Consider the following 25784-nt stretch of genomic DNA (forward strand, 5'->3'; position numbering starts at 1 on the left):
TGCGGTGCTTGACGTGTGTTGCGTCTTTTACAGCTAGATCGTTAGATGTTGTCCCATTATGTAACATGTCTTGATTTATTTTAATTATCACGTAGAATCGCTTGATTCTGATGTTTTATATTAAATTATTAAAGTATTTATAAAATACTTTCATAATATTTGAAAATACATGTATAATATTTTTGCTATCTTTCAAAGTTTCAGTACATGAGTCACTGCATGTATCTTAAGATAAATAAATATAGAAAATGATTTCAAAATAACCTTTTATTCAGCGGCCATTTGTAATAAATTCCCATTTTTGAAATAATTGATTATATTGTTAACAATAGGGTGCAAAATTTTTACACAATCCTTTATATAAAACGAATTAAAAAGCTAGTGCTTTGCAAAGGTTTTATTGGGTATAAAAAAGGTTTATTGAACTATAAGTACGTTTAAAATTCAGTGTATATCATTTCGATACGGCGTTAAAGTTTTTTTATTTAACGTGTCACTCAGTTTCGCGCCATAAAAAGAATATTATTTGCTTAAAATTTTACTACACTGCCTTATTCAAAAACAAATTTGCTTGTGACGGCCGAATAACTAACTCTTTTTGAAACTTCGGCAGACGTGCTGGGAAACTATATACAGAGTTTGTTTAGAAGCCTCAAAATAATTATTTTATAGTTGAATAGAAATACTATTACATCATTTTAATATGACCTAATCTGTGGAAATGAGATTTTTTATGAAAAACATCAATAATAATCAAATAAATATATTTCAAAACTATGAATGTAAAATTCAATTAATTTTAAATTTAATTAAAATCAGGATGCCATCCAATTATTTGTCGTGTTGGACCGAAGTGTCTGGCACTGCAATTGAATTCTTACTCTGTAGAAGGTTAAAAATCTTTCGCATAACCTTTGATAAAGCATTCCGTCCCTTATATAATATTACAATTCAAAGCAGTCTCACTTCAGTTCTCTAATAGCACGAAGGCTTGTTTATTTGTACAAGCAACAATGCGGCCGAGATCAAAGAACTTCTACGGAATTAATTCGCGAAGGCTCCCTTTACCCCACGCTGTTTAACGGCTCCTGGACCTTAAGAGATTTTCTAAATATTTCCTTCATCTTACAACGTTTTAATAATGTTGATGTCAAGTAATGATAAATACAGGTACGATATTGCTATGAGTATCATTATGTATAGTAAATAAATAAATATTTACCTTTATGTAATTTACGGACGGTAAACTAAGCGAGAGAAACATATTTATATAATTAAACTTCATATTAATTGGAATGGTGGTAAACGAATAATATTTTTTAACAGAATAAGTAGATGCTAAGTACATTTTCATTTTTACAAGTATACAACGTAGATTGTTAACACATTATAAAATTTAACTAAGTATATACAATTTAACTAATTAACTAAAAAAATAAAGTACTAAGTTCAAATACTCTTCTGTAAATGTAAAACCAAGTATTTTGTGGTTTTGGACGTATTCAACCTTTTTTATATAAATCTGAGTTGTTTGAACTATTGTTCTTAAAGATGACCGAAACATGAGTAACATCTAATAGCTGGAAGATCAATATTGGGCTTAAGAACAAAAATAAGAAAAAAATATATCATAGGAGCATCTTGATGTATATAAAGAAAATTTTGTTGTAAATTTTTTAGATCAGATTCTGGTGTACATGAATGCACACCACCTCAAAACATATTACGCGGTAATTATGACATTTATAAAACTCTTAAATCAACATGATCAAGAACGGTAGGATGAAAGAACATAATGTTTATCATGATTATGAATTCCTTAGGTACTGAGTGTGTGTACAAATATATATATATTAAAGAGAAGGCAAATGACTTTACTCCACCTGATGACCAGTACATTCCTTCTAATGATCTGCATTAGCCGTCCCCGCCTTGCTGACCCGCTAAATGCCTTCTCACGCCTCGTTTGGCGGAACCCAAGTTATACGAGGAGGGGAACACGTATCCTGGTTAAGTCCATCTCTTAGTGCGCAATGGAATTGATGTCACAGTAATACGGAGGCATCTAAAGCCAACACGCGTAGATTTGTGAAGGAAAGGGGAAACCGGAATTAGAGGATTAATTCCTCAGAGCACTCGCCGTGACAATCGATAGACAGCGCTCTGCGCCGCATCTCTCAACACAATTGTAAAGGCTCAAGGGTGTTTGTGAGCCTTACATCGCCAATAATGCGAACTGCACGTCGCTACAACCAACCCATGGCCTCCTGTAGGTACTTATTGGAGCCATTCCAAAGGTGCGAGTAATATTCAAAATAAAAGCGTACCGTCGTTTTGTACAACAGGCACAGTTGTTGTGACATGAACCTGTTCAGAACTCCGAGTTTCCATAAGGGTATTTTTATAACAGCCTCGATATAATCACTTGGATTAAGGTCGCACCGAACATGGGATGGCAATTCTGCTTTGTTACACCAGCGTGCCACAGAGGGCAGGAAAAGGGGAAACTTTTACGCTGTGAAAGCGCATACTCATTTAGCAATGAGTTTATTTTACAATTTACAAATGTAATATAATTTTAAATATTGGAGTGTCATAATACACTATTTATACTCAGCGCGGAAATCGAGCCCGCAACCCCGTAGCGGAAGGCAGGGTCAATGCTAGCGGCGCCAACAGGAGAGTCGAATTATAAAAAATCGAATGCAGCCTAGCGCATAATCGCGTGGTTTGTTCCTTTATTTGCCTACAATGTTTTAATATATTATATTAAAAAATTCCTATTATCTGCTAAGCTATTAGTTTCGTTTCGAGATAATCAGAATAATCAAGTGATATCTAAAACAAATACTTGCTCTGTAAGTTTGCGAAAATTTGTTTATCCGATCTACATTTAAATATTGTTCTTAAAACTATAACCACAAGTGTAAACTTTGCGATACATCTCTAATAAAATAATTCTATTAGCGTCATCTACAGTATTATAACATGCACATTTAACATTATTGTTAACATTGTTCTTGAGAAGTCTTTATTCACAACTGACCGACTGAAGTCGATTAAGATCCCGTCTCCTTTAATGCGATTAATTTAGCTTTATAGCTAGTAATAAATTTACCCTTCAGTCACAAACTGTTTGTATGTAGGTACCTATATGGCACAGCTTTATTCGCAATTTCACGAAAGTCTTTGTAGAGTCAAACACCAGATCGGGCCGTTAAAAAATTGTAAAAATATAGTTTTATATATAATATATTATAGTAATTTCTTAAATATATATTTTTTATATTTATATATTTCATAATTTCTATTATTAAATCCGACACTTGTTCGCTCAACTTTTTCATAATGCAAATCTAGCGCATCACTGTGCCCCAGTAAGCCGGAACACGCGTTAATTCCCTGAGGGCTTTTATTCAAAACTTGCTTATGCCATGCTTTGTTTACAGAGCGAGCTCAAACTTCATTGAATATATTGATCAATTCAGTCGCCAACCTGATAGCACATTGCAGGAGCTAATTGAAAAAACTTTAATTTTATTCATTAACTAGACATACATCCCGGCTTCGAACGAGTGGAATGAAGGTCTACAAACGTTTTTATTGAAGACCAAACATACAAAGACAAAAAAACAGATATGGAAGAACCTTTTTGGATGTACATAGAGCAACTCACAAAATTTTCATCACAATCGTATCAAAAGCATAGAGGACAATCATAAAAACATTCAATTTTAATTATATATGAGATAGATAGAAGAAAAAGATTGACTTAATTGATTGAAAAACCCAAGCATAGTGATAATCAAAATGTAAAATACTTATAAATAAAAAATGCTAATTTCAAGATAGGACTAATCCGACATAAAAATATATTTATTTTACATATCATTGAGAATGATTATAGACTATTGTTAGGATTATATCAAATGATTATAAAGTAATAAATTGCCTAGAGTCTTATCCCAATATCTTTGACAAGGCTACGTGTGAGAAGGGCCTATGTCAAATATCTCTGTAATAATTAACACGTAAATAGTTTATACTTATATATAATATTAAGGTAAATAAACAAGACAAAACACATATCGTGTCAATTAAACAACTATACAATCATCATTGTCACGCTAAACACAGGAAGAAGCAATAAAGCAGTAAGAAAATGTAAACGATTCAGTGACAAATACAAGTTAAAAATATAATTTATTTATAAACAATAATATAATTACTAATATAAATGAATTATATTTTAAGTAATAATTAATTATAACAGAAACAATAATATACAAATATATATCTAACATTTGTGAATTGAATAATTTAAAAAGCATGGCTTACAGTCGGTGAATAAGCTAACTTGAGCCCGGTAACAAGCTCGGCCTGACAAAGGGCACAGGGAGATTATAAAAGACACTGAATCTGACGTTTGATTTACTTTGTAAAGTTCAAAATAAATACTTGGCAAATTTTTACCTTTAATTACGTACATAAGGTTCTTTCCTAATTCAATGTTTTATCCATTCAAAAACCTCAAATAAACATAATAGCTCTCAAGTTAGTATTAGACAGGTAAGAAAACGTAATCGGCCTAATGTAGCTTGTGGTCTCGAGTCACTTTTTTAATTTCTCTAAGAAATCTAGACTGGTTTTTCTTTAATTTACTACGGTGATTTTTTTATATTCTGTTAAACATTAGCAACTAGAACTAAATAATTTCTAAATAAACTCAAATAGTTTCTTAAATATATTCTTAATTTTTTGTTACAATTTAGACATAAATACTGCGAACCTATCTAAACTACCAAAAATTAGTGATTAAAGTAATTTATAAATATTTCTTATTATTAGCATTTCATTTATGTTATTTTGTTTTCTCATATTCATTGGTTTTGTTATAATTTATAAATAAGTATATCGTAATATTTTTCTGTTAAGTGGTAACTGTAACTAACTGTGATTTAAAATTTTTAAGTTGGCAGCATGGTTTTTTTTAAAAAGGCGGTAAAAAAGAGTTGTAAAGCATGGAGGGATATAATAAATCGCTGCCGAGTTGGATTTTTGTTTTTTTTTTTTTTTAAATTTATAATCAGTATTGTTCACGCGCCACCACCGTCTACCATAATACTATTCCTTGCATGAAACTAATAAATTGTAGTTATTTATTTATTGTACTATAAGTCAGTGGCTATGAGATGTATTGTTACAACTATCGCTAGGTGATTAATTGCAGATTGCGGTTAGGTTTGCGTCTGGCGGCGCACCTTTACTATTCTAACATGGAATTATTGATATCATTTCGTACTACAGTTACAACAATACATAATACGAAAGTAAAATCTTAAAACATTATTAGGTTTCTTACAAATAGTACCTACTTAGATTTATATAATTGTAATAAAATTCTACTTTAAATGTGATCTTCATTCATTTTTCCACAAGTAAAATACAGCAGACATTTTTTTTATAAATATCTGGAAATCTCATGGTCCAAATTGCATTGCATACGGCAATTTTTATTCAAAAATCACAAAATTATTTTATTATTTATTCCAATTTTTTATATTTTGTTGCAAACATCGTCGGAGATATATACCTAGAAATATAAATATTTGGTACAATTACCTGTTACAGTTTTGCGAACGATCACTTGGTAAATACCCAAATTGACGAAAAATTTCCTACCAACTTTATAACAATTTTTTAACATTCTTAAAACATCTATTATTATATATAATTTTCATATCAAATGCGTTAGTAAAATACAAGATTCAACTTAAAAATAATATTTTAGAATATAGCAGAGGATTACTTAATTACAAAACTAAAATGTAATTTATTTATCAATCAAAATACGCAATACAAAAAAATTAAACTAATTTAAATTTATTAGCCTATTGCAGTCGATTCAATTAGACAAAGTCAACAGTCATCGTACTCGTATTTAGTTTATAGATTTGATTAAATTACGCTTTAACAAATATTTGCTTCGATTGAAAATGTATATTCTCTTATAATCAACATTTATGTAAAAAGAACTAACAGACCGTAAATATCCTACTGATGTGAAAAATGCCTCTATTATTTATGGGAAAGCTTGAAGTATAATTTCCCTCCAATGCGGTTTTTTGGAATACACACAGAAATTCCGGCTCACAAATTTTCTCACTATATTTTCCTTCACCACATAACACGAAATGAAATTATAAACAAATAAGCCCAAACCTTATTGTTCTTAGTTGGTTGCACCCGCAATCTCTGTTTAAGATCCAAGTGATTTATCTACTTCTTTTAAAGTACTTTCACTTATGATTCAGATTACTCTCCCCCAAAAGAGAGTCCTTAGTAAAACAATGACACATTTACAAGATGATACTTTTATAATCCGGTGAAATATAATTAAAAACAATAAAATACAAGAATACTATAATCATAACTTAAATAATTTTTTAAGACACTTCGAGCTATATTCTTTCGATCTGATCGGCGTCAATTCTGGTATTACTACTTATCTGGCTTTTACTTTTTTTTATGACCTGCCTAGATTTTTTTCCCACCCGAACTTGAGCGTGTCTGTTCGCCACTAAACGGAGTAAATATCTGAACAAATAAATTTCCTATATATAGTACATAAAATCTTACATTTTAAAATCAATATATTTTAATATAAATGGATCGTCGTGGCGTTTCAAATACCTATTTGCAAAGCAATGATTGGCATCGGATATGCCTTTGATATAACACGTATCAACCACGAACATATCAGCTTTATTGTAAAGGCACTCGTAATACGAGGCAACTCAGTGCGAGTGTCCAGGCTCTACTGAATATTTTAATCATAAAGTTATAATACCGTAGGGTATGTTGTTTTGTTATATAAAATTAAATTACCACATATATTTATAACCATAGTATTATAAAATTGTTATGTTTAAGGAGATACAATTATTTAAAATATTTTGATAAATAAACAATCTTATTCTTATTTGTTGGCTGATTCGATTCTAAGCATGAATGAACCAGTATAATTACCGATATAAATTGTATAACATCTTATACTCCATGGTTAACGAAACATCGCCACTGTAAATAACTACACTGTAAGATAGCTTCTTGCGGTGTTAATATCGGTGGGCGAAGGTGATAAGCCTATATACTATGAGACACCATGATCACATGAGACACATTTGCTACTCTGCCCTCCTAACGTAACAATAATAATAAATGAATATAATATTTCAGGAGTTTTAGAAAACCAAACCTATAAATAATATTTTGCTAGAGATATAGAATGGAATGGAGTCAAATAGAAAAAATTTACCACTTTATGAATTTTGCTACATACAAAAATATGGATAATAAACGGAAAAAATATTTAAACTAATTAAAAATTGGCGCTACAAAAAGTAACTACAGTACCATAGTAGATATTTCTTCTTAGAACCAACTCCTTAAATTACTTAAGAGCTCTTGATTTACTTTCACATATTTTATCAAATACAAAAAGCTGCAATACTGAGCAGAAGAGAATCTTACGAAAACGTGCAGTCAGACAAAGATTACACTACAGTCCTAGACTACTATCGGAATATTGAAAGTCTTACTTTGTCTGTACGTGTAAATATGACATGGATTTAACTTATATTAGTAAAGAAATGAACATCACATTATTATGTTTCTATAACAATACTTATCATACTAATATTATATGGAGGTAAGATTTGTTTGTTTGTTTTTTCTTGATTCACGCCTTAAAAATATATAAATAATTGCATAACGATATGTGCCTGCTTCTATAACTATGAAACGAATTCGTAGACAATTGTAGAATTATTAATTATTTAATTTTTAACACAAAAAAAGTTTAAACCGTTTTTGTATGCCTTAACTTCATCACAATTTAAAGTTTTACACGATTGTTTCATAATGAAATATCAGTTTGAATGTAACTTTTTACTCGTATGTGTATAATTGCTTTCATGATTGAGATTTTAAGAGAAAGACAATGAAATTGTCTGAAAATGAAATTTGAAATCCAATTTGATTTAGGAACATTGGATAGCGAAATACATTTTAGAATGGAACCCATTCCACGGCTGTTGTTGGTGTAGCGTAAAATTAAATCGTAACCTATACCTCACTGATTATTTGGGCAAGGATTTGACGGCCCTTCGCGTTTGATACAAATGGAATAATTAATTAATATTCTAACAAAGATTAATTTTTAAAAATGAGATGGATCATAAATATTTAATAAATGGAAACATTATCCAATAAATTATATTGAATGCAAATTTAATACAAATGCATTATGTTTAAATTCAATAAAATATTAATTATCACACAAAATTATTTTTACCGACGATAGTGGCTTTGTGCAGGGTTTTTACCTACTTACCAATAATTATTCTACCGCCAAAGAGAATCACTGTAAAGTAAGAACCTGTAAATGTCCCATTGTTAAGGCTTCGTTTCCCTCTTTGAGGAGAAGGTCGTTTTACTGTGTGTGATTTAAATTATTAGTAAGTGAGCAGTGTAATTACAGGCTCAAGGGACTACTTCAAATCCCGTGATTTGCGTCACATTGACCGTTTAAGAAGTCGTTTGTTATTTATATATAGACACTGGGTCTGTTTTAGAATTAGCTCTTTATATAAATAGAAACAAAAATCTGATTTAAGATATTAATAAGATTATAGCTAATCTTTGTCTGTTATCATATTGCAATTTGTGTAAAACATTCTTCTGTATAGTTTTTATTAAAAATAAAAGCATACATTACATTACTCCTTGTAGTGTAAAATTAAAATCAAGTCACAGTATTATCTGGTAATGAATATAAATAATAAGAAGTTCGTGGTAAAGTGCACAGCGGAATGTAAACGTAATGAAGAAACCTAGGTTTCATTAAGCAGTGCTTGCTTTTAATAAGAGTACAGTTTTTTTTTCTTAAGTCCGTCTGCCTTAAGACATTTTCTAAAAACAAAATAAGCAAATCACAAAATAAAATTTGTAACTGCACGAATATAATACTTTTGCTAATTTAACAAGCAGTTAAAATATATATATATATATATAAAATTTTATAAAAAAAATAATAATTGCATTAAGACGAGAAGTATTATTAAGAAGTTTTTCATAACTGTATTAAAATCTGTATAATTATATGTATTATTTATTTAATGAAATAAACTTTTCTTAACAATTCATATAGGTAACCTTAGTTCATGCATATTTATCTAAGGTTCTTTTTTTGCTTTCGCCTTTGATTTCGGAGCAGACATAAAATAAACTAAATATGTTAAAATGAACAGCTTAATTAACACAAAAAAAATTTAATACACTGTTGTATTGTGCAAAATTAAATATACCAATTAAAACTTCATTAGTAAAATATATTAACATGAACGTATTTATTATAACCTAATAACATTTGTAAGGAGTAAGGTTTGATCATAGAATATACTAGCTGTTGCCCGCGGCTTCGCTCTAGCTTAACTATAAGGAAAGGATAAATGATAGTTTGGAAGTCTGTAATTTTAAAGTAAGAAGCAGAAATGTCATTCCGGCTATAAAAAAGTAGGGTTAAGGTTTTTTTTTTTTAATTTTATATTGATGATTATTGTTTTAATAATCATCAGTGAACTTACTGTGAATCCCTAACTAATACTCGATCCACGATTTTGTTGCCTAAATACCCCAGCATCTATCCACGCCGAAAGATATGAAACCTCGAAATAATACTTATAATAATTTAGTTATTTCAATTTGTTATTTTTAGCTGTTTCCGATGTTAACCTGGACAAACAGACAGACAGACAAAAAAAAATGATTGTTTTGGTTTTGGTAAATCGCAAATAGCCATATTAACTTTAATAGGGGCACTTATTTTGAAATCACAGACAGACACTTCAATTTTATTTATATGTATAGATTAAAATTTAATAAAACAAACAAAGATCATAAATAATTTAAACCAAAATTGATAAACCAAAACAGTCTACACTTGAAACATATTATATATTTCAATTGAATTTCATAAAATGAATCATTCAGAAAATAATCTTGACTCGTTTATATGTACATATATATTCCTAATGTTTCTTGTTGAAAGTAACTTTAACTTATACATAATATTTTTGGCTAATGAGACCGAATCAATATTCTTGAACCTTGTATGGTTGTAAGGCTTTATGCAAGCCCGTCTGGGTCTGGGTAGGTACCACCCATAGGTAGTCATCAAATATTCTACCGCCACACAGCAATATGTAGTACTGGTGTTTTCTAGTTTGAGCCTCGCCCTGAGTGAGCCAGTGTTATTACAAGCACAAGGGACACAACATCTTAGTTCCCAAAGTTGGTGGCGCATTGGCGACTTAAGAGATGGATTATATCTCTGACAGTGACAAGGTCTAAAGGCGGGGGGACCACTTACCATCAGATGCCAGTCCTTTGCCAGTCTGCCTAGCTATATTAATAAAAAAAACTTCACTTAAGATTAAAAAGAAATAAAAACTATGCGAAAACTGAAAATGATACGATTTATAAGCAAAAATGAACGTGATCTTGAATATCTACCATAGCCGCAGCCAGTGTATGCTAATTAACATATTTTATTAAACAATTATTATTGGTTATTGTGAGCTCCCGTGCTTCAGCAAACAATTTATACAATGTCCAAAACGGAAATATCATTACAGTATTGATTTTGATTTTCGTAAAATTGATTTCGAAATTTAAAAGTATCAGTTATGCTATTTGAGACTTGATATTTTGATAAAGCTATTGTTTAGTTTACCGTCGCGTTAACCTACCAGTGTTTTCATCTCTAAACCTCTGACCTAACTCTGATTGTAAATCATAGTCTGTTACATCTCAGTTATGACATTTTTCTTTGTTTTTATTTTAATCTCACACGCCTAGTAATAGTCTTTTGTAAGCGTTTTGTATGAGGTCAGTTGGTTGAAGATGCAGTAACTTCACGGTATCATGCGAAAGCGATCCCGTGGCGCTCCACGTTAAGACGGAAAGGTTTTTTAGTGGGTGGGTATTCCGATGTTCGGGGCGCACTCGGCGCCTTGGACACCGGCGAGCCCCACATACCCGCGTTTTGCCTGCGTTAAAAAAAATTTTTTTAACAAAAGTTTTTTGTGCTTTAAAGTTTTTAAATAAAATAAATTAACCTGCTTTCAGAATAATATCGCTATAGATATACGCTAAGAGTGCTTGTCTATGATTTTCAGTTTAGATGCATTTAATTCTTCCGTGTAAAGTTTGATTATATTATAAATTTAGTATATGATCGTCTACTAAGCACTAATGTATAACTGAATAATTACTGCGATTATAACTTATCTTACGATATATATATAAATAATATATATATAACCTACCGATTACCGCGTCATAATTAATCATCTCATAAAATATATAGTGTATACATTTATTAAGCTAATCAGGCCGTAAAGCTATACACTGAAAAAGTTATACTTCAAGCGGAGTATAGTTTTTACTTCACCGGAAAAAACAGCGAATAAACAACCAGCGAATAACATATTTATCATATCAGTATGATTGTAGGGTACATTTTATTAGTCCATTTGGATTGTGGACCCTAAACAGATTTTAACGAAACTTGGTATGTTACATACCGTACCTTAAGCTTCAAGGACGGACATAGGATACTTATTTATTCACCTTTTTTAAAATCACAAACTGAATTCCACGAAAACAAAGCCGCTAGTTCAGCTAGTATTTTTATAAAATTTAGCTTCATAAACATTTTTTATATTATCACCAAAATAATTTTCAGTAGGTATTCATTCTACATCAAGAGATACACGATACATGTAAAAATAAAAGCCGATTTTGGCGTTTTCCTGGTATAAAGATTCAGTTCAGTTCGTTAAAGTTTATGGTTCAACGATTCAATATCAGAAATGGAATTTAATTTACATCAACATATCTTTCACAATTACCATATTCAAATAAATCAGTTCCCGCATTTTAATAAAGTCATTTCAACAGAAGTGCCGTGTCTTATTTTGCTATTGCAATATCCGACATAAAGATCAATTAACTCCATATAAACCCAAGCTACCAGTTCTATCAGATCCAAACAGCGGTCTTTTTCCAATCAGTATTTTCTTTTTTGCTTTTAAAAACATGAAATAAAGATTGATTTACTAAGATCATTACGTAAATCTTTAAACCATTTCTCAATTAATCTAACTTATATAAGCTTAGTTCGACAGTTTCGAGAAACTTTGTAGTGCTGATTGAATTTGAAATGATATATTTGGTTTGATATTTAATTAATATTGGATAAGTAAAACTTCCACTTGCTTATCAATCTCTAATCAATTTATAAAAACAGCAAATATATTGTTCTGAAACCAAGCCTACCTTTATTTGTAATCAAGTTGCAAATTTTGCCTTGATAAGAATTTGGTCATTAATTTTTATTTTAAGCTAATGCAACGTTAAATATTTTTTCTATGTAGGAGTTACCTAACTAAGCAATTGTAATAGAATCGATATTATATAATCATATGAGAGCACGGTATTTTGAGCTCTGAGACCTGCAACAACTCGCACACCAAGAAACAATAAGCTATTAAGCATATTGGACTATAATATAAAGCTCTCTGATAACATTAATTGATGTATAAATTTCATTCTCACCACCTCGACGTCTGGAAATCCACAACAGCGCGATTTTTAAGGCATTTCTTGCCTCGCACAACCACTCTGTGGAACCAGCTTTCGCCAGCGACTTTTCCGAACCGATATGGCATAGCAACCTTCAAGAAAACAGCGTACTAATTTCTTAAAGGCCCGCAAAGCACATGCAAGCCATCGGGTGTTGCAGATGTCTATGTTTGGTGGTAGTCATTTTCCATCAGGTGAGCCTCCTGCTCATTTGCGTCCTCTTACATAAAAAAAATACAAAATTATACGCATCAATAAAACGAATTTATTTCCTAACAGCTAATGAACGTCATATTTCTGAATAATTTCTCTGATTCATTTAAGTAAAATGATAAACAAGTTTACCATGCTTTGCTTATTTGTTGTTCTTTCAATACATTAATGGTTTCCTTGCGATAATTTTGTTTCGACACTAAAATATGATATAAATTGTAAACATATTACCTGAGTACGACTCTATAGTACTTAACCCCTTAAAATCAACAATAATGGATAATCACGCCTTTGAAAGTCATGTTCAAAATGAAAAAATGAAGGCAATCAAAGGCAAATCAACGATATGAAGAAATTAATACAACCCAAGCCTGGAACGCAGCGGAAACTTTTTATAAAAGCGAAATCCATAACCTTCAATAATACAACACAAATAACGATGTAACGAAGTTATTTCATTTTCGAAGAGCGCTCGGAAAAAGAACTCGGAAATAGAAGTGTTTGAATACAACAAATTGGCGAATTTGAAAGTAAAAAATATTTAATTTAAGATCTAATGACATCTTTCTCAGTCGGATTTTGTTGTAACAATAACAACATCCAAGAGCATTTTTTTAGAATGAAACGGCTATTTTACTTAAGATCTATAGAACATTATGATCGGATATTCATAATACTTTTAGATCAGATATTATAATGAAGGAAAAATATGACTTATTCATTGTCTACGAACTGATGCAGTAAGCTGGCGATTCTTTAGTCATTAGTCTTCGAATAATAAGTAAAACGGTAACGAAGGTTTCCATAAGGTTACCATATAAAATAAAGTATATTTTGATTTAGTATACAAATAAACTAGTATATTTTTATGTGTACACAGAATATAAATGAAGTTGAGGTGGGACAATGAAGATGTTGCCTTAGGAAAACGTTCTTATAGGAAGGTAATCAACGATATATGAGTTGTTAATTTAATGCCTTCGTTGGACATTTGATACATATAATTTATGTAGCGTAACATATTACAATTGAAAAGACCGTAAGCTTGGAATGTGCAGGTAGTTGTTGTGTATGAGACTATTAGTTAATGCTGTGTATTTTTCTTTCAAATGTTAAATCAATGTTGACAGAAAGAAAAAATCAGTGTTTAACTGAACTCTTTAGCGGAAACAACGTTATATAAGTCACGTCGTATTTTATTATCATATTTTCATTTACTAAGTATGTTATTCACAAATGGCCAATATAAGTGCGTCTCTTTACTTGCAAGTCACTACATATTATAACTGATTTTCGCACACATATGGGTATGATTTGGTGTGGCATATTGTCTGCCAACTAAAATAAAATAGCCACAAATCACCCAGCTCACAATCTCAGTACGCTGTCTTAGCCACTTAGACTGTAACGCGTAATTTATTTATTTTCTTTACCTATTTACTTTTTCAGGGAAACATACAGTAATTTTACATTTATAAGCAATACTTTTTTTTCATAACACAATCAAATTTCCACGACTTACTAGAACATAAACGATAACATTAACCGCACCGTTTATAAGAGACGAAAGAGAAAGAAAAATAAAATAAAAACACACTTAATGAGTGTGATGTGTTCCGTTTGACGTCTGAAGTCCATTACAACAACAACAACTGGTTCCTCCTGACTGGCCTATGCCAGTCTGGGTACGGACCTCGGGGTTGCCCCCTTTACCCGGGCTAGTCCTCACCAACAAGTTGACTTGTCATGTCTAGTTCGTTTTGGCCCAAAAGGCCAGGGTCACAATGACCCAGTGGCTATGTAGTGGAAGTCCATTATGAGAGCAAATTGTACTCGTTCCGCCGCTGGTCGCTAGATGTCTCCGTTTTCCCTCCAAAAGTGATCGTGATTCGTGATCGTGATTATTATGTAAATGAACGCCCAAGAAAACGTGACTGTAACGAATAATTCGCGAAAACGTCGGTTGAGCGCGAATTCGGTTCCACGCGCCGGTATCGTTAACGATACGATGTCGGAATGTGCTCTGGGCACCGCGTGTTTGACGGTTCGTTCTAGACGTTCATCGAGCCATAGTGATAGTGACGAAAGTGTTGTGAGTAAGGAGTCACTGCAGCCTAAAACGAAGCACGCGCCACGCTCGCGCCACTCGCACCACTCGCGCAGCCTTTCAGGCTCCACGGTGCATAATGACGAATTGGATCAAAGGTTTGAGGCACTCTCGCAACATCTGGTGAGTTACATCCAAAATATTATGCAACCGGGTACCGCGCCAGCGCCTCGGGTGGGAATACCCTCACAACCCGCATCTACACCTTTTCTCGTTAAACCTATTCATGACACTCGCAAATATTAATAAACTAGTGGTAGGTGACATAGCGGAGTTAGCTCTTAATATCAAAGAACCAACGATTGCTAGGACCAACAACAAGCGTTGCTAAAATGATGTCTGTGTGACGTTTGGATTCAGAAGACTGGAACTCTGTGCGCTATACCGATACATAAAAGAAGTACGTCGCGTGCCCTGGTTTCATGGAACTAAAAGTAAATGAAGAATTACGAAAGTTTGATGATCCTAATGCTCTGTTGGTTTCAAATAGAGCGTAGTTTTGCAGCGTTGTCCAACACTGTCATAGCTCAAAATGAATTTGTAAATCAAGCTTTACAGTCTCTCATCGATTGGTCGGCAGTAAACCAATCGCAGCTCTCGCATTCATCTATTTATGAAAACATGAAAGAACTTTTCGGTATCGATTCGTCCTATAAAAATGTATCAAACTATTCCAAGTTCCTTCAATCGGGAGATTGGATGGCCAAACTAGATCTCAGCCAAGCCTATTACCACTTATCAAACATCATTATCAAAGTACAGCACAGGCGTTACCTACGCATCAGCTACGAAGGCAAATCGTGGTAGATGACCCGTTCGGCTTAGTGGCGGCACCAAAAATGTTCGCATTTGTGACGAACTGGACTGCAGAAAGGCTTCGAGAGCAAGGACTACGCATGATTGTCTACCTGGACGACTATCTCCTAGCTCATCAGTTCAGGGACCAGTTAGAAGCCCAGGTAAAACTAGCTGTCAACTTCCTAACTAGTCTCCAAAGGTACATCAACTTCAATAAGTCCATCGTCACTCCGACAAGGTCTATAGAAAATCAAATCAACACCAAGTCCACTCGACTGGTGCTGTGCTTGTGAGTGACTAAGGACCAAATTAAATCGCGCACAAATGTGCTCGAACGCGTCCGTACAAACTTTGTGAAACTATGCAACGGTGCCAGACCGATATCCCTGTTAGTGGTAAGCACATGGAACAACATATTAGCTTCAAAGCCAACGCATTAGCTTGCTTATCGAATGATTTTACACACGATCTCAACTCGAACACATCAAAAAAAGCTCTTCAGTTTCTTACTACAGAAACTAGATGATTAACAACAGCTGATCAACTAAGGTCATGACCTCAAGTCCGGGATAGCGCTGTCACCCGCGCCTGTTTTACCGTGTGATTTTCTTCAGTTAATTAAATTTGAATTTTATTTGGGGTATTTTTTTCTTAGTATTTATAAATAATAAGTAGAACAGACTCACCATACCTAATAAAAACTTCAAGGGTCGGACAGGATTTTTTTACAAACTGTATATGTAATGCAACGGTCTCTCAACATTTATAAAGTAAGAATATTTTCTAGCAATAAATAAATTCTGGCTTACTTTAAGTAAATTCAAACTTTTTTTTTTTTATATGCCCCGGGATGGCAAATGACTCTACTCCACCTGATGGTAAGTGGTAGTAGAGTCCAAACGCGACGACGGCCAGTACAGTCGGGAAGAATGTTCTGTACTAGCCGTCCCCGCCTTGCCGGCCCGCAAGATGCCTCTTCACGCCTCGTTTGAAGGAACCCGGGTTGTAAGAGGAGGGGAACACGTGAGCTGGTAAGGAATTCCATTCTTTGGTAGTGCGACAAAGAAAGGAGTTGCCAAATTTCTTTGTGCGCGATGGAATTGATGTCACAGTTAGGCGGTGACATCGAAAACCAGCTAGCGTGGACTTAAGAAGGAAGGGGGAAGCAGGAATTAGAGAGAATAATTCCTCAGAGCACTCGCCGTGATACAGACGATAGAAAGCGCTCAGTGCTGCTATCTCGCGACGCAATTGTAAAGGTTCAAGGGTGTTTGTGACCTTTACGTCGCCAATAATGCGTACTGCACGTCGCTGCAACCGGTCCAAGGCCTCCATTAGGTACTTAGCGGAGCCATCCCAAAGGTGCGAGCAATATTCAACGCAAGACCGTACCTGTGTTTTGTATAACAGGCACAGTTGTTGTGGCGTGAAAAAACGCCGCACCTTGTTCAAAACTCCGAGTTTTCGTGAAGCTAAATTTATAATATATTATATATCTAAGTTTATTGATCAAACTATTTATAAAGCTCTCCACGGTAGGGGAATCTGCTACTCTCATTTTTGTTATTAACAATGGATGAGGCTTAGTAGGTACTTAAATTTTACGACTTTAGAAACTACAACTTTGTGGCAAAAAGTTGCCGTATCCAGGCACTGTAATCTAACGTTCAAGGCGTCATAGGTGGTTACCGGGCATGGCTCCTACGGTAAGTACCTACCTGTGTCAGGGAGCAAGGCGGGTGGCATCAACCCTACCCTACCGGAACTATGCTGCTTGTTGTTCTCGGTATCCTGAAACACCCTCAAGTCGCAATGTCTCACTATGACGGAAACGCTACATCATTTTCAAGTGTCATAAAATATTGCTCCTATAAAATCCTCACGAGTACGGGCGTGGACACATATCGACGGTGCGGCACCGGCCACTGTGTAACGTCATGGCACCTTGGCGTATTGGTAGGCGGACGAACATATGGACCATCTGATGGTAAGCGGTCACCAGCGCCCAGAGACATAGGCATTGTATTATAACTTCCAACTTAGAATGTCAATAGACATTCAGTGAATTAAAAAAGAAGAATGACAGAAGGGTTCATGAAAAAAAAGAAGACGGACATTTTTTGTGGATCTTGGGAGGAAGAGGTTTCGGACAAAACGACGCTGGAAAACGATATATATACTATTTAGCACGTGGATGAGAACAGAGCTGACACTTGCGGTGGCTCGTACGAGTAATATTTAACAGCTTAAGAACTTATTCATATGTTTATTTCGATGATATTGCATTATTTATATAAAGTTACTACGTCAATTAAATATTACGTAATGGAGGAAAGTAATCTAATTTACTTCTATTCAATAATATTTAAATTTAATATAATTATGTTGTCCCTTATTAATTATAATAATTTTTTTTTTGGTTAACGATTTAGCTTATATGTAAAGAAAGTAAAATAAAAATAATTTTTACTGTAACGCTTGGTTAACAATTAGGAAGATGTAAATAAAAAAAATGATATTTTTTTCTACTAAAATAATCTTTAAATGATTATAAAAACACGTGTGAAAAAATTATGATTATATCATGTATACTTTTTTATAAGCAAACCAATTTAGGCGCTCTCGTATATACATATACTTGCTCCGTCCGAGTTTTGACTGTGACGTCACTTCGCCCAATCGTTATTGTAACCAACTCTTTTGCGATACGTGCGTTGATAATTTCGTATTTATTTTATCCCTCTTTGTGATTTGACGCCCACATACGTTCTTTCACTTATAATAATATTAGAACGATTATTAATATATTATTTTATGCTAAAATAAGAGCAGTATTTTCACGTAGACTAACAAATAATCTACCAAAAGTCGATCTTATGATTGCGGATTCTTTCACAAATCACGCGAAACATATTAGTGAGCTTATTATTATTGTTTATTTTAATATTTTGTCAATGTAATGATTGATCATAATTGTCATCGAAAAAAAGTCCGTACTATTTATGTAGAGATACTGGTGCTTTCCGCTTTCGATAGAATATAATATCGATATAGAACATAATATACATTTCTTGCATTTTAATTTTACATACACAATTCGAGGTGCGATAGTTACGATACAGAGACACGGCATATTATTGTAAATTTGCTTGTGATGAAAGTGCAAATAAAATTAACAATCTCGAATGTGAAGGATGCAAACATACTATGGCTTTGGTCACATAGCGATGTGAGGAGCCTACTTGTAATAAAATAACTGTTACTGGAAGAAGCCTTTTTTATATAAAAGGGGGATAAACGCATTAATGCGAAAAAAGTGTACATCCGTAGTTCACAGACTGCTGAAAAAGTATTTTTCCTGAGTTCTATTTGTTGAATTAGTATGTACCATATGTACAGTACCATAGGTACTGTATAATAAATATATGAAAGTTTTTTTTTTAATACTAACCGAAACATAAATAAAATCAAGAATAACGCGAAAATACTGGCGAAATTGTATGGGCGAGCGAGCGACGTTGGACGATGTGACGCGTCGATCGGTCGCTCCAGAAAAGAATGTATAAACTCGTACCTTTAAAAAATTGTAAAAAATTCATTTTTGCAAATATGGTAAAATATTTTACGCCAGTATTTTTTATATTTTAAATATGATTTTTTGAGATCATAAAATAATAAGGTCATCTTCCTAATTGTAAGAAATGTTAACCATCGCTTAAATCGCCAATGCGCCACCAACTTAGGGAATTAAGACGTTATGTCCCTCGTGCTTGTAATTACACTGGCTCACTCAACCTTCAAACCAGAATACAATAATACCAAGTATAAGAATATGTATATATGAGTAGGTGGTAACTACCCAGACGAGTTTGCTCAAAGCCCTATCACCAGTAAATTATTTCTTTAAATTCAGATCGCAATCCCTACAAATTATATATAGGTACAGTATTTTATAGCATTTCCTCTTTTATCCGCAAAAAGTAAATATTACACGCCTAATTTTACAAAAAAGCATAGGTAATGTTTTTAATATTAAAAAAAAATATATATTAAACAAAATCATTTCATTTCAGTCCTTTTAATATATCATATTTAAAAAAAAAAAAACATTTATCAGAAATCTAAACTTAAATTAAGAATAACATAATAAAGTTATTTAGTAAAGTTTAAAAGTAAAGGTCAATCGCAGTACAAGTCAATTCTTGCTTGAAAAACATTTTAATTAGCAATGGGAACGTATATCTGCCAGATATTGCTTGGCAATTCCTTTCCATATACATCTAAACGCGTTTTCATCAAAGGTGCACAAAGCTGAAATTAAATACATTTTTTTTCTTATATAACAGTAGATTATACATTTACTATAAATTATACAATATAATTTACTTTTCCATGAAACCCCATCACCCAGCATCCAATGTTAATACCTAAATTAACATTTGTGGAACAGTGATTGATTACGATGTCCGTATTTACCTGAAATGAGAAGACGAAATGTATTTTTAGAAAACATTTTAAGCATTTTTCCATCATAATGTAATGGTTGACATATAATGTATATATTAATTTATAAGTATTTATAAGAACTTGTTTGTTTAATATTTTCTAGAGTGGTGAGCGATGTTCATACGTACTGATAATATTGATAATAGTTAACTATATAGTTAAAAAATTAACTCAGCTAAATTAAAACGAAAATAATTTGATTATAATAAAATACAACTATTATTTATTGTTTAATAATATATGATTTTAGGTAAGAAACAAGTTTTATTCATAATAAATATCAAGATGTTTCATTATATATTTTCAGTAAATAATTATACACACTAGGTTTAGGCTAATTGTTATTGTAATCTCACATTCACAGGTTTCCCCTCTTGCTCAAATCTAGTTGTATCAGCTCTTTGAATAGGCAGGATGCGCCATCTTGTATTAGATACCGGATGTTTACTAAGGTATAGTGGAAACAATCCGCTAAGACCAGGAATTGGGTTTGGATCATATCTTATATAAAGAGGCTGAAACAGTGTATTATACTTATATTTGTTTTATAAATATAAAAGCATATTTTGAGAAATTAAATATATGTAAGAAAAAAATTCGTTGACTACCATAGCTTAAGCTAGCACGCAAATAAACAATGTTGTTTTAAAAGATCTAAATATCTCATGAGGTAAAACTTTAGTTTTGAATTGGAATATTATTGCCTGTTAAAGTAATGATACGTAATGAACAAAACCTATTACAGTTACTTTTACCTTATTCTTAGCAACGGAAGATGAAACAGTAAGAAGAAATTCCTGGTTATATTTAAGAAGTTCATCCTGACGATTACAATAATCAGCGCTAGTTATAATGAAAGTGCTTCTTTCTGTGGGTTGAGTATTTGCTAGACCTACTAAGGTACACCCATCTTCCAGATCTTGAGAATTGTTAATTTCATTTGAAGTTATCCGACCTCCAAGAAGTAAACCTTTTTTATCATTTAGCGGCGGATCTGTTGCTGTGTTCATATGTTACGATTTTTAGTTCTTTGTGAAATTGAATTAGGTAGGTACACTTGTTAATATAAATTAATGGTGAAAAATTTTTTTATTATTTTTAGATGCTTCACGAAAAGATAAATATATTTTACAGTTAAAAAGTTTCCGAACTTTCTTTTAGCATTTATTGTAATGAATTTTCAATTGCCTAAATATTTTTTCATTAACAACAAACGAAAAATGTTAACTTGATGTGTCTTTTGACATTATTATATATCTTAAGTAAATAATTATTTTTATTGTTAAAGATTATATGAAAATAAGAATATAAAATTGTACATTTTACAAAATACTACAATTGTTCAAATTCCTTCCATTTTAATCTTCAATAAAGCTTTCACTCAATACAATAGAATGGTCATTATAATACGTTCTCTAAACTCTGATGTTAGAATGTTAACCAGATTACGTAGCAGCCTGAGCCTTTACTTATTTTATTGCTAACCTGGCACGTGGGGTGCGAGGAGGGAAATTTTAGCGCCAAAGCAAATAGTGCCCGACGATTGAGTCAACACGGTTGGTTTATTGAGATTTTCTGTCATTTTTCTATACTTGGCCAACATTAAATCTCCCTTTTTCATTTGCTCGAGAAATTTGTTTAGCTTGTACTACAAATTAAATGAAATTAATATTGTTTGACTTGCTTTTGTAAATAATTTGTTTTACTAAAACGCGCTTACCTCTTCTAATTTAGAAGCTTCGTACCAATTACCTAGAAGAACGCGATTGCAATAAACAATGCCTTTATCTTCCTCCACTCTCAACATGTTAAACTAAAGAATAAAGGATGAACATTGCGAAATGAGAATGAAGTATGACATAATATAATTATGACAACTTATTTTTTTACTAAACTTAATATTTAACAATTCATACGACCAGTACCGACTAAGTTTAAAATAATATTTATTCCTATAAAATATATACACCTTATTTTTTCAAAAATCTAATTATTATTTTTTTAATATATAATATATATTTAATATATATATTAAGCATGTTTTAATCCTTTTAGTTTTGGATTTATATAATTCAACAACACTTAGAAAGCATTCGAAAAATTTGTAAATTAGATAAAAGATTTCGTTTTATTTTAATAAAAATAAATTTCAGAAAAAATGCAAAACGTTTCAAAAAATAATTATAAATTAATTAATTTTCACATGCAAATATAAATCGATAAATAAAATGAAAACTCGAGTAATGTAGATATTCACTTTCCTTCAAAAATAGATACTTTAAGTAAATTGATGTTATTATCATTAATCCTTTGTCTTAGTCTCTACATCGCTGACTAAAGTAAATATATTCTCTGCTGTGTGTCTTCCGTGAATATCTACGTAATTACGACATGTCACTCCACATTCCTGAAATTATGAGATGATTACCTCCCTAGGTTTATATCTATAAATACCGCTTATATACTACATTAGTATACTTCGAGTACATTGTATTAAATTTCAAGTGAAAAATATTTATTGAACATTACAAAACTTAAATATACACAAAACCAGGGGAATAGTATTTTAATTATCTACTCACGGGCCCGAAAAAAGTTTGCATCCAATTTTGATTCATAATACATAAACTCTTATCTGCTACACAATTTTTTATGATGAGTCTTGCCCCTGTCTAATAATAAAGTGTCATTGCTTATTTCAATTAAAACTTTACTAAATGGGTTTAAAGGTTTTGAAAAATAAGCTTGAAACTTAAAATATAAGTACGAGTACAAAAAATAACAATATTTCGATATGAGTTAAATAGTTTAATTAAAAACTGTATTTTATTGAGTTAAATTATACTATTATATACTTTTTGTCTTATTATAAATAAATACCTTTATGGGACTACCAAGACCTTCAAGACGATCTCGAGGTAGAAGAGGTATTGTTGTCCAACGACAACTACTATCTTTTGTAGTACTCAAGCTAATGGGCATTCTGTCTGCTGGTCCCGGCACACCTTCTACTGAGTATCGTACATACAAAGGCGGGGCCTAAAGTAATAATACAACATATCAATCATTACTAATTTTAATTTAAGGTATTGAATGAAAATTGATAATCTTAGTAAATTTAAAAAGAAAGTTATGAAATTCCTACAGATCTAAGAATCCAGCTTGAACTATGGTAACAGTAACAGCTTGTGAATGTCTCACTGCTGGGCTGAGGCCTCCTCTCATTTTTGAGGAGAACGTTTGGAGCTTATTCCACTACGCTTCTACATTGCAAGTTGGTGAAATACATATATAGCAGAATTTCGGCAAAATTAGACACCTGCAGGATGTCTCACGTGTAAGACTAAGTCAGTTTGTAATATACAATATTGGATGTAATACGAATTGGTAATAAATGTTGCTGGAGAGTATCTGTCATTTTTATATTAATTATAAATTAAAAGAACATTGACAGATACTCTTTATGGCGAGAAACAGACAGACTTGAATTATCTTGACGAGCATTCCGGATTTCGTGTTAAGATATAGTTTTTACACACGATGTTTTCCATTAAGCAACGCAATGAGTTATAAACACATGAAAAATCAGTGGTGCTTGCCCGGTTTTGTACCCATGATCATCGGTTAAGATTCAAGCTTTCCAACCACTGGGCCATCTGCTTGCACTACCATCCCATAAAAAAAACGTTTTTAAGAAAATATATTATAATTAATTGAAAAGTTTAAAATGAAATTAAAAGATAAACTTTAGTTGACAAAATATAGATAGTTCTTAACTTTGGTATTAGAAGTTTATAATATTATGATTATACTTATTTAATACATAATTAATTAATTAGGGTAAGTGAGGTATCTAATGGTACGTAGTCACCTCTGCACATTCGCTTGAAATTCGTTTGAAATATCAACATATCTCAAAAAACATTTTCGTATTACATAGTAGACCGAATAAATAAATGATTAGAAAATAAATAATTAAATAAATATATGAGAAACGATGGAATAGAATATAAAAGCAATAACTAAGTATATATTTATTTTATATAAAATAGAAAGATAAATTAAAATCGTGTCGTTTAAGTGTTTTAAAATTAATAACGTTTATACTATACTATCGGTACATATATATTTTTAAAAAATCATGAAATATTAGAATTTATACTCGCTTATATTATTTTACCTGTGGTTCAGCGTAATTTTCCGCCTTTAAAATAAATTCGTCCCCGTAATTTACTTTCTCACCATAAATACTCTGATCCTTTGTGCTATATAAAATAAATTAGCTTTTTACTTTATATTAAAGAATATGGTACAGGCACTAGACCAAAAGAAAAAAGTTTTCATTTCTTTTATACTGATGTACAGATATAAGATAGGTAGAGTAGGTAAGTAAAATAAAAAAAAAACTTTTTTTATTTTTAAACTATTGATTTTTTAAGATAACGCTGACCAATAAAAGGCTAATTAAATGTTACGATTTTCTTATACTACAACTTCTACATTAATGTTATGACAAAATTTTAAACTAAATATTACAAAAAATTCCAAACCTCAGAACAACAAAGGTATTTCTACAACAGGGTGTAGTAATTGGCGACAATGTCATCAAGCAGCCGTCATTAATATTTTGCATATAGTCGACTTGCCTTTCGCTTACCAAGCTCGATAGAGCCAATCCAGTCTTACTTCCAGCCGCATTGTTTTTTACTAAGTAAAATAAGATATTATTTTTTCTATACCGTTTTACTTTACTTAATGTTTTTAAATTGTATTACCTCGTATATCGGAAGCCACAACCTGAACATTAAAGCCATATAGAACAAACGTTCCACTAATGGCTAACGGTCGCTGTAAGAATAGTCATCAAATTTTCGTAATTTTAGTATAAATTAAGATTACGAGTTTATAAAATGATTTAATAAAAACATCGTTCCATGCAATGAGTAAAATAAGTACCTCTTTAAGTAAATTACTGAATAAAGTTCTTGAACGTTGTAGCAAAAGTTCACGCCTATCTCGTTTACGCAGAAACAGCTTAAACTCGTACTGTAACATATAGAATTGATTTAATTTTTATAACCTTTTATACCTGTTAAGATGTAAAAAATAGAAAGGCAATAAATGTTGTTCTACCAAAATCTTAGTGTTGTAATACATTTAGCTAAACTAAAAAGTTAAAAAGTCAAAATCTCGGTTAAAATGGTTTTTTCATTATTATGACAAAACATCATTAACCTCATGTTTAAGCCTTTCTTCACTCCAATTTCCAACCAAAACAGAATTGCTATAATTCATACTTCAATTTAAAAGATCTTTCAATAAAAGACAATGATATTCATTATAAAATAAAATACAATTTAACAGATCAAATAACGAATTCATATGATTGTAACGAATTAATAAATATTTCATGTCACTTAAGTCAAAAGATACTCTTTGCTTTAAGTCAGTT

The 25784-nt window shown here is 31.8% G+C and overlaps 1 protein-coding gene across 1 annotated transcript; it reads right to left on the minus strand.

The window, feature by feature from the left end:
* Nucleotides 1–20007: 20007 nt before the first annotated feature.
* Nucleotides 20008–25649, minus strand: LOC126772617 (cilia- and flagella-associated protein 161). Its single transcript, XM_050493043.1, has 12 exons — nt 25568–25649; nt 25289–25378; nt 25108–25180; nt 24883–25039; nt 24513–24597; nt 23213–23371; nt 22915–23004; nt 21818–21980; nt 21088–21332; nt 20689–20847; nt 20213–20302; nt 20008–20137 (listed from the first exon to the last, which is right to left on the minus strand). The coding sequence occupies exons 1-12, from the start codon at nt 25625–25627 to the stop codon at nt 20045–20047; spliced, it is 1464 nt and encodes a 487-aa protein (XP_050349000.1). The 5' UTR covers nt 25628–25649; the 3' UTR covers nt 20008–20044.
* Nucleotides 25650–25784: the final 135 nt, after the last annotated feature.

This window comes from Nymphalis io, chromosome 1 (assembly GCF_905147045.1).
Source record: "Nymphalis io chromosome 1, ilAglIoxx1.1, whole genome shotgun sequence".
Lineage (NCBI taxonomy): Eukaryota > Metazoa > Arthropoda > Insecta > Lepidoptera > Nymphalidae > Nymphalis > Nymphalis io.

Bases quoted from the DNA above. Each gene is read 5' to 3' on its own strand.
- LOC126772617 (XM_050493043.1), bottom strand. From the start codon at position 25,627: ATGAATTATAGCAATTCTGTTTTGGTTGGAAATTGGAGTGAAGAAAGG. The intron at 23,005-23,212 runs GTATTTATTTAT...CTTTATTATTAG, and splicing joins GTCTTGGTAGTCCCATAAAG to ACAGGGGCAAGACTCATCAT. The intron at 21,981-22,914 runs GTGAGTAGATAA...TTTAATTTGTAG, and splicing joins TGCAAACTTTTTTCGGGCCC to TACAAGCTAAACAAATTTCT.